The sequence below is a fragment of the Cervus elaphus genome, chromosome 5 (genome assembly GCF_910594005.1).
Source record: "Cervus elaphus chromosome 5, mCerEla1.1, whole genome shotgun sequence".
In the NCBI taxonomy this organism is placed as follows: domain Eukaryota; kingdom Metazoa; phylum Chordata; class Mammalia; order Artiodactyla; family Cervidae; genus Cervus; species Cervus elaphus.
The window spans coordinates 127,180,979-127,197,849 of NC_057819.1; the positions used below are offsets into that span (position 1 = coordinate 127,180,979).

The 16,871-nt window shown below is 43.0% G+C and overlaps 1 protein-coding gene across 5 annotated transcripts in view; it reads left to right on the forward strand.

The window, feature by feature from the left end:
- The window catches only part of RNF157 (ring finger protein 157), a 75,351-nt gene that overhangs the window by 13,899 nt on the left and 44,581 nt on the right, over positions 1-16,871 (forward strand). For 3 of the 5 annotated variants that reach the window (XM_043905451.1, XM_043905449.1, XM_043905453.1), the window contains one exon: positions 5,485-5,603. In XM_043905451.1, the coding sequence (XP_043761386.1) occupies positions 5,511-5,603 (93 nt within the window). In that variant the 5' untranslated portion in view covers positions 5,485-5,510. Of the gene's footprint in view, positions 1-431; positions 591-5,484; positions 5,604-16,871 lie in introns of all 5 variants that reach the window. The other 2 variants (XM_043905450.1, XM_043905452.1) reach the window with 1 other exon arrangement.

Sequence of the window (16,871 nt, forward strand, 5' to 3'; positions counted from 1 at the left end):
TAGTTCATAGTGGTTTGGTGGCAAATGTTAGAATATCTCATTGGGGCAGACATAAATTCTAGAATCCACTGAGCAACATTTACTTTCATTATGATGTTAGGAATATACCCCAGTAGTGTAGTTCACTGGGTAAACTATTTAAGATGGTTAATTCCAAGATATTTCTTTTTCACAAGCTGAGTAACAAATAGCTGTATTCTTCTTAACAGATAGTTGAAAAAAGAATGTGACTGGCACCTTAAAATATTTTTATATTGATTACATGTTGAAGTAGTATTTTAGATTTATTGGGTTATTAGAATATCCAACGTTGGGTTAAATAAAATATATTCAAATTAATTTTGATTGTTTTTACTTCAAAAATATGGCTCTTAGATAATTTTAAATTACATATGTGGCTTGCTTTTTCTTTTTTTTGGTCATGCCTCAAGACGTGTGAGATCTTAGTTCCCTGACCAGGGATCAAACTCTTGACTCTACACTGGAAAACAAGAGTCAACCACTGCACCTCCAGGGAAGTCCTGTCCTGGTATATTATTACTGAACAGTGCTAATCTGGAAGAAGAGTACTAGTGTAATTTTCTTCCCTTGTAAGTAATTTTTTTAAATCTGGATGCCTTTTTTTCTCTAATACTTAAAAAAAATACTGAATTGTACTAGTACTGATCATTCTGGGCCATACCTTATGGGGTTTTCCCCCTTGATATTTTATTTTTATTGTGGTTAAAAATGCATAACATTAAACTTACCGCCTTAACCATTTTCAGGTGTTAACAGTTCATTAGTGTGAAGATCTCTAGAACTTCTTCTTGCGAAGCTGAAACTATACCCATTAATCACGAATTCCCCCTTTTCCCTCCCACACACATCTTGTTTTAAATACAATTTAGGGGGTGAGTGATAAATTAGGAGTTTAGGATTAAAATGTCTATACTACTATATGTGAAATAGATACCAACAAGGACCTACTATATAGCACAAGCAGCTATACTCTATTTACTCAGTATCTTGTAATAACTTGTAATGGAAAAGTATTTCTATAACCGAATCACTTTGCTATACTCCTGAAACTAACACACCATTGTAAGTCAACTACATTTCAATAAAAATTTTTCTTAAAAGTATATAATTTTTGAGTATGATGTGGCTTCTTTTTTCCAGTTCTATTGAGATATAATTGACAAATAACATTCTGTAAGTTTAAGGGGTACAACATGATAATTTGATCTATGTGTATCTTGCAAAATGATTACAAGATATGTCTGTTTTAAAATAAGGTTTAGATTTTTTTTTTTTCTTTAGGTTTAGATTTTTTTAATTGAATTTATTTTTGGCTGCACTGGGTCTTCATTGCTTTGCGAGGGCTTTTCTCTAGTTGTGGTACACTGATTTCTCTTGTTGCGAAACACGGGCTCTGGGCACTTGAGCTCAGTAGTTGTGGCTCTTGGGCTTAGTTGTTCCTTGGCTTGTGGAATCTTCCCTGACCAGCAATTAAACCAACATCCTCTACACTGGCAGGTGGATTCTTAACCCTTGAACCAGGGATGTCCCAAAATGTATTTTCTTAAAGCCTACAAAGAATTCCAATTATGATTTGGTTAATAAATTAGAGCCAACTATGGGACTTCCCTGGAGGTCCAGTGATTAGGATTCCATACTTTCTATGTGAGGACTGCAGGTTTGATCCCTGGTCGGGGAACTAAGATCCCACATGCTACATAGGGGGCCTACAAAGTAAAATAAAAACCATAGCTAATTAATAATGAAAAGCTTGCAGGTAATCTACTAGTCATGTATGTTGTTTCCTATCCACAAATAGGCAAAGAAATGTTTTAGTGTAGTTCTTTTTTCCATACCATTTCTGATCTTAGTGCACAGTTCTCACGAAGAAGCAAAAATGTGCACAAAGTGTCCACAAGGCCTTTTTTTTTTCAGAGCATGTTGGTGCATTTGGTGTTCCCATCTGGTGATGTGGCCGCACCATCCAGGTCACTGCGCCCTGATCCCCACCTCTGGGCAGCCTGGGCAAACAACGCCTTACCCAGGCTGCAGGTGGCAAGTTCGCTCTCTCCGCAGTCTAGTTTCAAAGAGAGGAAAAAAGCAAAATGTGGGTTGTCTTAAGTTTAGTTTTTCTTTTATCTCATGAGGCGTTCATATTTTAAGTGTGCCAAGGGAGATCAGTGTGGCCTTGGCACTTCTCTCGAAATGAAAAAAATCTCCTTTTCAAGGTGGATTATTGACCTTACTTTTAGGTCTTTGTATATGTGTGCTCTTGATTTTTAATGCCAAGCGAGGCTGGATTTCCCTGGGACTCTAGTGGTTATGACTCTGAGTTTCCAATGCAGAGGATGTGGGTTCAATCCCTGGTTGGGGAACTGAGATCCCACATGCTGTGCAGTGCAGCCAAAAATATTTTTTTTTTCTTTTAAATAGTCATAAGAGAAAATAGAGACTTCCCTGGTGGTCCAGTGGCCTAGACAGCAAGCTTCTATTCCAGGGGGCCCAAGTATGATCCCTGACCAGGAAACTAGATCCCATATTCGACAACTAAGAGTTCACATGCCTCAACCAAGACCCTGTGCAGCCGAATAGATTTATTTAAAAATAAAAAATTAAGTTAAAAGTTAAAAAATAAAATAAAATGCGAGACAAGGTTACAGTTAGCTCTACACACTGCTTTCTGGGTAATTTCGTTTATTATCGTGGCTGTCCCCAAAAGGGCGTTTCCAGTAGAACCCTGCCATCTTTAATGCTTTAACCCCGAAGCCTTTAACCCTGAAGCCATTAGTGCTGTTTTCTTGCTAGGATCAATCTCTACCATGTGTAAGCTGATTATCCGTTGATTTCATTGTCCCCGCGTCCCTCACCTGATGGCTCCCAGGTCCTGGAAACTCAGCGTGTCCCAGATTGAACTTAGCCTGTACCACTCCAGACACCGAACCTGCTTCTCCCCATTCTTTATTCATGATCTGGGCAAGCCACCCATTAATGTAAACATCTTTCCTAATTTCACCTAATGTATAGTAAATGTATATTGTCTAATGTGTAGAAAATATATTTTCCTAATGTCTGACAGTAAATGACAAATTCTTTGAGATGGCTGCTTCTGTTTGTGACAGCTAGGCACCTCCTTCTGTATAAATTATGCACGTGGAAAATAGGGCTAGCAAGTGCTAGACATAAATAATTTATAACTAAGCTCCTAAATGATGAATTGCGCTGTGTATCTCTGTGGATGGCTGCCCCTGTGTGTTTTCATGTTGATGGGTAACTTTCAAGGGTTCCTCCTAGATTGCTTTGGTTTTGGCTGCTTTTACCCTCCAGGGGCTTTCCAGGTGGCTCAGTGGTAAAAGAATCCACCTGCTAATGCAGAAGACACGGGTTCAATCCCTGGGTCAGGAAGATTCCCTGGAGAAGGAAATAGCAACCCACTCCAGTATTCTTGCCTGAAAAATCCAATGGACAGAGAAGCCTGGCAGGCTACGGTCCCCGGGGTCCCAAAGAGTCAGACACGACTTAGGAATTAAAATAACAGCAACGACTCTCAAATAATGTTTTCCTGCTTGCTGGTTAATTAAAGAATTGCCTCACTTTGTGGCAAGGGATTTTATCCATGTTGTTTTGTTTAATGTGTTTCTAGACCAAAGCAACTCCATGTGTAGAAAATCCAAAAAAATGAATGTTTGATTCCATTTTCCTGTTAGAACTTTCTGCCTTTGTTGCTGTGGCTTCTTCACAGGCTAAAAGTGCTGAATCTCATTTTTTTAGAGTTTTCTGTAAACCTAAAAAATTGAAACATTTATCCTAGCCATATAACACATGAAGAAGACTTGCTGATTCGTAAGTTCTTTGTATTAATCCAAGAACTGGGGTATATGAGAGCATTGATAGAATATGTTATGGCTGAGTCACTCACTTTTGAACAGTTTACCTTTATGGGAGAATTAGGTTATAGAAATGTGGGCTAAGAAGCATTTGGGGTTTGTTGTTGTTACTATTTTGTTTTTATTGACATATAGTTGATTTACACTGTGTTAATTTCTGCTGTCCAGCTAAATGGTTCTGTTTGTATATGTACATTCTTTCTGTACTCATTTCCATTGTGGTTTATCACAGAATATTGAGCACAGTTCCCTGTGCTATGCAGTAGGACCTGTTGTTGATCAGTCTGTGAGAAGCATGAGTTTAATCAGATCTGGAAAGTGTTCCCAGATGGAATGGGCCGTGTTACCTAAGCCTCGGTTACTTATTGCCATCGTGTCCTGGCTTGGTTCCTCCAGCTGTCTGGATAAGGCAGTTGGAGATCCTGACCCTGGCTGCAGACTGCCTCTGGTTAGTGTAGAGTTGAAAATATTCCTGCTTCCTGGCTGGTCAAGGTGGGCCCTGACTGATGTCCCTGTAATCTTGGCCATGAAGACTGCTAATGAATTTGGGACTAGGGTGTATATGCGTGTCTGTGTCTTTCAAAATCACTAAACTTGTCCAGTTAAGCAATATAATCTGTGTGGTATGTGAGTGCCCAGTTGCTTAGTTGTGTCTGACTCTTTGAGACCCAGTGGACTGCAGCCCGCCAGGCTCCTCTGTCCATGGAATTTTCCAGGCAAGAATCTGTGTAGTAGTTGATTGGTAAAGCCTGGGGCAGTATTACTTAATTTGTATTTTCCTATTAAACCATCATTTTAAAGCAAATATGGAACATAAGGAGCCTTCATTGTGGAGGGTGTTGGAGGTATACATGGAATTGGCAGGGAAATCCTGAGACTACTGTGTTTGGGTATGAGCTGGTGTAAGAAAAATCTAGGCAAAGGAACATATGTGTGTGTGTGCATGCTGATACCTGCAGTTAAGATTCATGAGTACATGCAGAGTAAGGAATAACCACTTCAAGTGTGAGGGAAAAAATTCAGGAACAAAATACATATATATATATATATATATATATATATATATATATATATATATTCATTAATGTGCATTGTGGGGCCTTCTGGTCTTTTGCTTCTTGGTATGATAGGCAGATCATGGTAAAGATTCAATTAAGAATGTCAAAAGGGACTTCCCCGGTGATCCGGTGGTTAAGAAGCCGACTGCCAATGCGGGGGACGGGGGGATTTGATCCCTGGTCTGGGCAGATCCCACATGCCACAGGGCAACTAAGCCCGTGTGCTGCGACCTCTGAGCCAGCACGCCACCACAAGAGAAGTCCTCAGTCGCTGCAACTAGAGACACCCCACATGAAGTATAGCCAAAAAAATAGAATGTCAAAAGGAACACAGTGATCTATTTTATATTTGATATCTTGGGTTCTCACTGCTAGGATTTTGCGTATTTTGTGCCTTTATCCCCAATCAAGAGAAGAAAATTTTCCTAGGGTTAGAAATGGCTCTAATTGTTTGTTGAAGGGTTAACATTTTTTTTTTTTTCCCCCTGAATCGGCTTGTTCACTTGGCTTAGTTTGACTGGTTTCTGTCTCTCGCCCTCTAGGAAGCTATTTTGCCAGCCACTTCATTATGGGAGGAGAGAAGTTTGATTCAACTCACCCTGAAGGCTACTTGTTCGGAGAAAACAGTGATCTGAACTTTCTGGGGAACAGACCAGTGGCGGTATGGTTATTATCTGTTTACTTTCACTCGGGGCTAAGTGGCCGAGTCAAATGGTCTTGTCAAAATAAGTTTGTAATTGCTGGTTCAGCAGTGTCTGCGGCTTGGTCTGAGTTGAGAGGAGCCAGACTGCAGCCTCTTTGGTGGAGCAGGGTCTCCTGGCACCAGAGGCTGCCCCGTGGAAAAGTACCCGGTCTGCCTGAGGGTGAGGACAGCTCACAAAACGCAGCTCTCCTTGGATCTGCCCCTCTGAAGCTCTGCCTAAACGCCACCTCTGCAGACTTCCCTTGCCCGGTCCCTAGCTTGTCCGCACCTTGCTTTTCATTCCTCTTCATAGCAACTAATACCACGTTGTTGTTTTTCAGTCAATAAATCATGTCTAACTCTTTGCAACCCCATGGACTGCAGCATGCCAGGCTTCCCTGTCCTTCACTATCTTCTAGAGTTTGCTCAGATTTCATGTTTATTGAGTCAGTGATGCTATCTAACCATCTCATCCTCTGCTACCCCCTTCTCCTCCTGCCTTCTTTCTTTCCCAGCATCAGGGGTCTTTTTCAATGAGTCAGCTCTTTGCATCAGGTGGCCAAAATATTGGAGCTTCAGCATCAGTCCTTCCAATGAATATTTAGGGTTGATTTCCTTTAGGATTGACTGGTTTGATCTCCTTACAGTCCAAGGGACTCTCAAGAGTCTTCTCCAGCACCACAATTCGAAAACACCAATTCTCCCTAATACCACATAAGCTTCTGTTGCCTTGTCACCTCTATTATCTGCCTTTTGCATCAGAATGTACATTTCCCAGGGCAAGGGGGCTGTGCCACTGTCGAAACCCAGCACCCAGAACAAAGCCTGGGACATTGTGATAAGCCTTTCATAAAGATCTGTTGAATGAATGACTGACAAATTTCCCCTCAATATCTGAGTTGATATCAGACTGTCTCTCTCTCCATTCATTCAACTCATTCCATAAACGTTTATGGGGCATTTTCTCTGCACCCAGCATGAAGCTTTGCAAAAATAGCTGCCATGTGGCTACTGAGTGGCCATTTTGTGCTAAGGAAGGCCCTAGAGACTTTTCAGACATTATTTCTTATCTTCATCAAGACCCACTTTAGGACTTCCCTGGTGATCCAGTGGTTAAGATTCCACACTTCCAATGCAGGGGCCAGGGTTCAATCCCTAATCCGGGTACTAAGATCCCACATGACATGTAGCAAGGCCAAAAAATAAATAAATAAAAACAAAACTATATTTTAAAAAACCCTACCTGTCAGAGAATTTATTATCAATATTATTTTGTAAGCAAGAGAACTTGAGGTTCCAAGAGCTGAACAGTGGTAATAGCCTTTGTTGTTGTTTAGTCGCTAAGTCGTGTCCAACTCTTTTGTGACCCCATGGACTGTTGCCCGCCAGGTGCCTCTGTCCATGGGATTTTCCAGGCCAGAATACTAGAGTGGGTTTCCATTTCCTTGTCCAGAGGATCTTGCTAACCCAGGGATTGAACCCATATCTCCTGTAGTGCAGGCGAATTCTTTACCGCTGAACCACCAGGGAAGCCCAGTAGCCTTTGTGAAGTGCACACTGTGTTCCAGGCCCTGTTCAAAATGCTTTCAGAAAATTTTCCCCAAAGCCACATAACTAGATCTGCCTAGCCACCGATCAATAACCTTTCCACTGCTTCTCTTTGCTCCAAAATATCCTGCTGTTCTCTAGAAACTCCTATTTTAGTGGGGCAGGCCAAACACAGGAACAAGAGATATTTCAATAGCAATCAAGGTCTGAAAGGGCTGGGATTCTGTAGGTATAGAGAGTGGGGGAGGGGACTCGCAAGGGCCGATGCTTTGGTGCCGGTTTTGAGAAGGAGGCCTTGGAGGATGGCTGGGTTTTCGTGAGGTGGGTGGGCGTGGGGCTTCCCAAGGGGGAGGCACAGAGCCCAGGCGTGAAAGCATTCACGTTTCTGTCGAATCAGCAACCATTTACTGAGAAACTACTGTGTGCCAAGTACTGTGGTCGGCGCTGGGGATACAAAGCTGAAATGAGCATGGTTTGTCCCTCCCCTGGAACAAATAAGGAAGCCAGTCTGGCATGAGTGGACCTTTCCTGGTGGAGAAGCAAGATTGGAAAAGTAGGTGGGGGCTCCGTTCCCTCAAGACGTGTTCCACTCTCTCCCATAGGCTCTGGGGAAATACGTTTTTTAGGCTGATGAGCACCCCAGAGAAATCATTTATTTTTTGGTCTTTAGGAAGGTTAATCTGATGACGATTTTCCATCTGGAGCTTTAATTAAAAAGCATTTTGGTTGTTGATGGTTTTTATTGTTTTCTTCCTTTCTATCTGGGCTTTGCTGATGGCTCAGAAGATAAAGAATCTGTCTGCGATGCAGGAGACCCAAGTTCGATCTCCTGGAGACGGGAATGGCAACCCAGTCCAGTATCCTTGCCTGGAAAATTCCATGGACAGAAAAGCCTGGGGGGTCTATAGTACATGGAGTCACAAAGAGTCAGAAACAACTGAGCGACTAACAACACCTTTCTTTCTGGAGTGACAATACCCCCACCACACCCCGGTGCTGTGTGCTCAGTCGTGTCCAACTCTTTGAGATTCCATGAACTGTAGCCACCCCTCACCCCCCCAGGAATTTTCTAGGCAAGAATGCTGGGAGTGGGAAGCCATTTCCTTCTCCAGGGGATCTTCCCCACTCAGGGATCAAACCTGCATCTCCTGCATTAGTAGATGGATTCTTCACTGTGCCACCTCAGAAACCAATTCTTAGTTGAACAGTACTTTCAAAATACCAAGTACTTTCTGCTTCACAGTTAATTATGACAACTCATACTTATCAAATGTCTACTGTCTGATTTTTCTACTGTTACCTTAGCCTTTAGAGTGGAATGATCTTTTTTTCTGCTTGAGTCAGATAAGAACTCCCTTACTTCCTGGGAGTGGGCTCATGCTTGAAAAATACCCTTTTTTTTCACAGGGACTTGGACATTTGCATCCACTTCTTCCTCCCTTTTTTCTTTCCTCTGGTGTCAGAATAGTTTATATACTTTTTTTTTTTTAATATACTTTATTAAAGTGTAGGTTTAAAAAAAATCTTTTTCAGGCCATAAAGGTGAGTTTAAAACAAGGGAACACTTCTTTAGGCTCATTTTGAGGTTGATGCTGGCCGACAAACCTCCCCAAAGTATAACCGTCTTGTTTACACTTCTGTGAGCCCGTGAATGACCGAGCTCTTCCAGGAGCCCCGGAGAGCAGCATTGACCTTCACTTGCAGGCTTTCTCCCAAGGAAGCATCAACATTGGCCTTTTTGTTGTTGTTTTTGTGGACCAGTCATTAAACATGCTTCATGTTGCACAGAGCAAATGTTTTCAGAGGACATCATCGTTTCACGTTAAGAAAGCAAATCGGAGTAACTTCAAAGAGGGAGGTGGAAGTAGAGAATGCAACACGTTTCCCTTTGCTTTTTCCCTTTCTTGGTTAATAATAGCTAACATTTAGTGAACCCTTACCATTTGCCAGGCCCGGTTGTTCCAAGTTCTCTGTATGTGTTAACTCTTTGTGTCCTTGTTAATGCAAGTTCAAAGGTGATGCACAGTGGGGCCAAACTGAAACGTCAGAGTTTGGAGCAGAGAAAGGTTTATAGCAGGACCATGCAAGGAGATGGGTGGCTCATGCTGTGAAAAGCTTCAACTCTCCAAAGAGTTTCGGCACAGCGCTTTGGAATGGCCGGGGAGGCAGGGGTGGGCGGTGTTGTGAGGTATGTGATCGCCTTGTGCAGTTCTCTGACTGGCTGATAAGGAGGGAGCAGGGGTTGTCACAGGGGTTCCCTTTAACAGTCCTCAGGCTCCAGGAGGCCTGGGGCTGTGTGCTTCTGATCATCAAGTAGTTCTTCCATTTGGTGGGAGTTTTTTCAGATCTGCAAAACAACTCAGGAAATTTGCATCAAATACTATTATCAAGGTGCTTCAGAGAGGAGCTGAAGCAGAGGATATGGGGGAAGGCCTGTCCAGGGAAGGCCCCATAGGGTCCTGCTCGGTTACAGCCTCACACCCTAACGAGGAAGGTCCTGATTGGAAAGCCTGGAAGTGACTGACGCAGGATTTGAACCCAGCAGTCCAGCTCCAGAGCCTGGGGTCCCCTGCCCTTTGCTGCTGGTCAGGCTGGGAGTACTCAGCACCCTGCCCACATCCTGTCTGTGAGTCTGAGTAGATCCTTGAGGGCAGTTTGTGAAACGTGGGGAGAGTAGCCAGCGTGGCCGTGACACGTTTTCACAAGTATCTCTTGAGAGAGTTTGTATTTGGTGTGTAATTCCACCGGCTGGCCTGACCTTGGCCGCCTGCTGTTACCGCACGTCAGCTTGTTTAGGGGAAGGCCCAGCGACTGAAGGCTGACTGGTCACTTGAGTTCTCCAGAGCTGACCTCTACTCTCTACTAACATATCCCAGTGTCGGTAGATGGGCATCGGGTTGCAGAGGAAAGAGAACAGCCTTATAAAGCCATCCAGGAGACCGGGGCAGGAACGGCTCCTCTTTCCAAAGAGATGGGGACATAATATGTTGAAATACATGGTTAGATTAGATTATAAAGGCCATAGACTTCCTGGCTTCTGGGACTTGTTGTATTTCCTGTCATCTTCTGAATGATCAGACGTAGATGAGTACCATTCAGCAGTGGCTCGGCCTGTAGTTTTTACTGAAGCTCATCTCCCGCTTAGGATAATCCATTCGTCAAAGTCAGATGTATTATCAAGTCTTCAGGTCAGATTTAAAGAACCAGAGTGTGTGTGTATATGGAAGGACAGTTGGAGAGAGGTCAGACTCAAGATTGCAAATTTTACATACATCTTACTGTTGCAACCCTGGCAATGAAGATTGCAACCCAGACTCTGCATCCCTGGCAAGGGTCCATCACTCAGGCTCTCAAATTACCCACTTGTAATGGGGAGGCTGTTCTGACTTTGTAGGAATGTCATGCTTGAAAAATGCGTTGGAATTGCTGGAGGAAGAGATGTATGCGACAATGTTAGCTATACTCGCTAGCCTTTCAGGTTGGTTCTTTCTGCACTTACAGTTCTGGGTGGAACACATACTCACTTTTTTTTTTTAAGTTAATTTTGAGTTAATTTTTCTCATTTTATGTCATTTTTTTATTTTCTTGGCCAAGCCACGTGGCAGGTGGGATCTTAGTTCCCAAACTAGGGATTGAACTCATGCCCCTTCCAGAGTCTTAACCACTGGACCACCAGACAAATCCCCTCACCGGTTGTTAAGTAACTATCTCAAGCAGTGAACAGGGCTTCTACAGGTCCTTCTGCTCTGGTCTCTGTATAGAGGAGATGAGATGGTGGTGTTTGTACATCACAGTTGAGGCCACCTTCCCCTTCCCTAGATGGCAGAAGAGCTGATGCTAGGTTTTTGGTCCTTTATTGCATTAGATCTTTTTTTTCTTTAAGAGTTTTTTCCTTTTCTTTTTTTATGGCTGCACTGGATCCTCGTTTGCTTTGCTCGGGCTTTCTCTAATTTCGACAAGCAGGGGGCTGCTCTTCCTTGCGGTGCATGGGTTTCGCATTGTGGAGGCTTCTCTTAGGGTGGAGATCCAGGCACACAAGCTCTGTAATTGTGGCTCCCAAGGCTTTAGAGCTCGGGCTTCAATAGTTGTGGCACACAGGCTTAGTATGCTCCATGGCATGTGGAATCCTTCTTGACTAGGGATTGAACCCATGTCCACTGCATTGGCAGGCGGATTCCTATCCACTGCAGCACCAGGGAAGTCCTAGATCTTATTTTATTGAGGTAAATTACTGCTAAAACTCTAAATCATTGGGAGGTTTAGTGACCTTAGGATTGTCAGTTTTCGAGAGATATCTTGACTCCAGAGGCATTTAAAAAAATATCCACGTTTCTGGAATATTTTAAGAATTCGAACAGTGACAACTATAGTGCTTTGATTTCCATTTTAGAAAGTTAATTCTTTAAATAAGCTCAGAGTATAGAGTGAATCAGAAAGAGAGGAAGAGACCAGTTAGGAGGTCGTAGTTCATCTTACTTTTTAGATAAAAAGTGCATTTATCTAGAGAGAAACACACTCCATAGACAAAGTATGGGCCATCTCAGAAGGCGAAAATGGCCCAGAAGTCATAGTTTATGTTAGTTAAGAATGAAAAGTACCTGAACTAGGATATTGGCATTAAAAAAAAAAAAAGGATCCAAGAGTTCTGGGCAGTTGGAGTTGAGGAAAAGGGAGAAGTCAGGCAGAGGACATGGAGGAGCAGAGCCCCTGGGGGCAGCTGCCACGTAAGCAGGGCGCTTTGTGGGTGTTTTGTCTGAAGGTTGGTTTGTGCCCAGGCCCAGCGTAACCAGGCAGGTTGGTCACAGGTGCAGTGATATCTACAGCCTTAGAGCCTCTGTTCGTCTGCGCAGGCTGCTGTAACAAAATACCATAGGCTGGGTGGCTTAAACAACAGATACTCATTTTTCATGGTTCTGGAGGCTGAGAAGTCCAGGATCAAGGTGCCAGTTGGAAGTGAAGGCCCTCTTCCTTACTGGCGATGACTGCCTTCTACTGTGTCTACACACGGCAGAGAGAGCCTGGGAGTTCCCTAGTGGTTAGGATTCTGAGCTTTCACTGCCAAGGGTCGGGTTTCCGTCCCCGGTTGGGGAATTGAGATTCTGCAAGCCTGTCTCAGTGCAGCCACAAAGGAAAAAGAGAGAGAATGTTCGCTCGCTTTCTGTTCCCATCTTGAGGGGCCCACCCTTGTGACTTTATCTAACTGTATGTTGTTGTTTAGTCACTAAGTTGTGTCCAACTTTTTGCAACCCCATGGACCGTAGCCCCCCAGGCTCCTCTGTCCATGGGATTTCCCAGGCAAGAATACTGGAGTGGGTTGCCATTTCCTCCTCCAGGGAATCTTCCCAATCCAGGGATCGAACCCGAGTCTCCCGCATTGGCAGGCGGATTCTTTACTGCTGAGCCACCAAGGAAGCCCTGCTGCTGCTGCTAAGTCACTTCAGTCTTGTCCGACTCTGTGCGACCCCATAGACGGCAGCCCACCAGGCTCCCCCGTCCCTGGGATCCTCTAGGCATGAACACTGGAGTGGGTTGCCATTTCCTTCTCCAATGCATGAAAGTGCAAAGTGAAAGTGAAGTCGCTCAGTTGTGTCCGACTCTTAGCCACCCCATGTACTGCAGCCCACCAGGCTCCTCCGCCCATGGGATTTTCCAGGCAAGAGTACTGGAGTGGGTTGCCATTGCCTTCTCCAAAGTACCTAATCTAATTACCTTTCAAAAGCCCCATCTCCAAATATAGTCACTTTGGAAGTTGGGCTTCAATGTATGAATGGGGGAGGGGGTATAATTGAGTCCATTGTTGTTGTTCAGTCGCTAAGTCCTGTCTGACTCTTTGTGACCCCATGAATTGAGCATGTCAAGCCTCCCTGTTCTTCACTGTCTCCTGGAGTTTGCTCAAACTCATGTCCACTGAGTCAGTGATGCCATGAGTTCATGGCACAATGTAAAGTCCATGGAGGGAGTGTGTGGGTGTGTTTGTGTGAAATTGGATTTTTTGCCTTTTGTCTATCTTCTTTCCCTCTTCCTTTATAATGGTACTATAGCTGTTTTTCATTTTTTTGGATGTTCAGTTTGCAATACGTATTTAATTTTCATCTATGGCCCAGCTATTTCTCGTCTCCAAATGTCCATGGAGAGGACGAACATGCTTCTGTGTGTCTCCTCTGCTCTCAGTATTCTCCTGCAGTGCTGATTCACTCTGACACCAGATACGTGTGGGTTTTCCACACATTAGGCAGGAATCATCAGATAAATTATAGCGTGTCTATACTATGAACTAGTAGTCAGCCAAAAATAAGGTGGCGCTGCATTTACTGAGATGAAAATATATCCATGACCACGTCATTTACCAAGAAAAGCAAGTTGCTATCCATAATGTAGAGTCTGGTTTCACTTCTGATAAAAGTATTAGTAACAGTGTATAAAATATTTGTGCATACGTCTATGTTGATATTGACAGGTGCATAAAAATACATGAGCACACAGCATTTGAACCTGTGACGGGGTAGCTCTTGGGGCTCCATCAGTGACGGGAGGGCCCTCTTTCGTATCCTTCTGTGCTGTTTGAATTTTCCCCAGTGGACATGTTTTTATTTTTTAATTGAAAGCATTTACATTTCCTTTAAAAATAGAAAAAGGATTACCGCTGCGCACAGGAAGGAAATAGGCCTAGGAGAATATATAAAAGTAGGAAAATGAAGGAAGTTCATAGAATAAAAGTTTTTTTTTAGTGAACTGCAGGAAGGGTGTGGTCTGCTGAGTGGGGTTGCATGCTGAATCAATCAGTTGTGTCTGACTTTTTGTGACCCCGTGGACTGTAGTCCACCAGGCTCCTCTGTCTATGGGATTTCCCCGGCAAGAATACTAGAGTGGGTTGCCATATTCTCCTCCAGGGGATTTTCCCAACCCAGGGCTCAAACCTGCATCTCCCAGGTCTCCTGCTCGAACCACCAGGTCGGGATGTACTAATAAGTGGTTGTGGGCTTGCGGAGAAAGACACAGACATCAGAATCAGCATGGGGAGGAGAGGAGCTGGGAGCTTCAGCCTCTGGGTGTCAAGGTGCAATGATTCACCTTTAAAATGTCAGATTCAGTGTGACTGGGTCCTGTTTTTAACAACCTGAGAGTCCAAGAAAATCCAGACCATAAAAAAGCTAAACTATGAATATTTATACTTTTAGAATGCGAATAGGGCTTTACAGACCTTTATGTAAGGGTTTTTTAAAAACAGCACTTTTATAATACCTGTCTCCCTACTCCTGGACTCTCCCCAGAGGTGACTACCATACTCAGTTCAATATGTTATCTTCTCAATCTTACTTTCATTTTTTAAAACTGTGACAAAATATGCATAACATAAAAGGTATCATCTTAGCAATTTTAAGTATACCAATGTCAGTACATTCACATTGCTTTATACCCAAGCTCCAGAACTCTTTTCATCTTGCAGAACTGAAACTCTGTCCCCATTAAATACTAACTCACCCTTATCCTCTGCTTTCAGCCCCTGGCAACCATTCTAAGAATTTGACTTCTCAGGATCTGTATCATGGAGTCTTACAGTATTTGTCTTTTTGTGACTTGTTTCTTTCATTGAGCATAATGTTTTCAAGGTTCATCCGTGTTGTAGCCTATATCAGAATTTCCTTCTTTTTAAAAAAAAAAAAAAAGTGTTCAATGGCTGTGTCAGATGTTAGTTGTGGCATTAAGGAGGTTTTAGTTGAGACATATGGGAGTCTTGTCTTGCAAACTCTTAGTTGCAGCATGTGAGATCTAGTTCCCTGACTAGGGATCGAACCCAGGCCCCATTCTTTGGGAGGTTGGAGTCTTAGCCACCGGGCTACCAGAATTCTGGCAGTCCCAGAATCTCCTTCCTTTTTAAGGCTGAGCAACATTCCAGTATATAGATAGACCATGTTCTGTTTTTCCTTTCATCTGTCAATGGACACTTGGGTTGCTTCCTCCTCTTGGCCGTTGTGAATAATACTGCTAAGAACATGAGTGTTACATTCCATTTTCAAGGCACACATGCTAGTATTGGCCTAGGGAAGAAGTGACCATTTACTTTTAGAAATTATGTAAATAAAATTATTGTACATCTTCAGTTTTGAAATTTAACTTGTTTTTCGTCATTACCCCTTGACTTTGGGTTAAGATGTATGTTAGCTGCTCAGTCGTGGACTCTTTGCAATGCCATGAACTGTATAGCCTGCCAGTCTCTGTCCACGGGATTTCCCAGGCAAGAATACTGGAGTGGGTAGCCATTCCTTTCTCCAGGGGATTTTCCCAACCTAGGGATTGAACCCAGGTCTCCTGCATTGCAGGCAGAGTCTTTACCATCTGAGCGACCTATTCTATTTACGTTACCTTGTAATTCTTAATAAAGATGAAGAAATCATTTCAAATGCATTCTTCTAGGGAAAGTTGCTTCCTGACACTTAGTGAATAAATATTGAATATGTAAACATATCTCCAGTGTGCAGATACTATCCTATCATATTTCCAAATACTGAAGGACTATAACCAAATTGTAGATTTTATTCAAGCGTTAGCTTCAACTGTCTCTTGATTCCAGAGATAACATTAAAAGCTGGTTACTTTTATTTAAAAATTTTTAAAATCTGTATTTATTTATTTGATGGTGTTGGGTCTCAGTTGGGACACGCAGGATCTTATTTATGTCCTTCGGGATCTTTCATTGCTGTGCATAGACTCTAGTTGTGACACTCAGGCTCAGTAGCTGTGTCCTGTGGGCTTAGTTGCTCCACTGCATGTGGGGTCTTAGTTCCCCACTCAGTGATCAAACCTGTGCCCCCTGCTTTGGAAGGTGAATTCTTAACCCCTGGACCCCCAGGGAAGTCCCAAGCTGGTTACTTTTACATGCAGTGTAGGTTAGATTATGTTTTAGGTAAATAAAAGCCTAAAGTAAAGAGACTTAACAGTACGTGTAATGTTAGCTCCACCTTTAGAAAATAAATTATAACATAAAAAAGACAGCTTTGAAAGCAAGTTGGTTGAGTCCAAGCATTTGATACAGCACTTGGCACTAAGAAGGGATTTTTAATGTGACTTCTGTCCTGGTTTTCCACCCTGAGACCTCTGTTTTATGGAGATGAGTTTCTGTAGGTGACAGATCATGGGATGGAAAAGGGTTCCACTGGTGTGACGGGGCAGGAGAGTGACGGAGGACCCTGAGCCACACCGTCAGGTTCACTCTGAGGTCCCAGCGATGAGGAGGGGTGTCCCAAAGATGTCAGGTCAGCTGATAATGACTTTTCCTGCCACCTGCTCCTTTTTTTTTTTTTTTAAGCTTTCATTTCTGGAAACAAAAACCATCTGCTTTTAATTTACTTTCTATCTTTTTTTCTTTTAACTTTTGTATTGGGAGTTGTGAAATATTTATATGGAAGTAGATAAACCACACATCTACAGTTAAAGAAGCTACAAACAAACACCCCTGGACTAGCCACCCAGATCAAGAAATGAAGCATTGCCAGCACCTTTGCAGTCCGCCCTGTGCCGGACCCTGGTCACAGCTTTATCGAGATATAACTTGCCATGGATTTCTCCACAGGAGCATTACTGTCTTTCCCATGGTAGTTAATAAGTATCTCGGGGAAGCTAGTTGGAAACTGCTGCCTAGATGTCTTCTTTTTTTAATGCAAAAACCATTCACTAAGTTTACTCCTTTCTTCACATAAA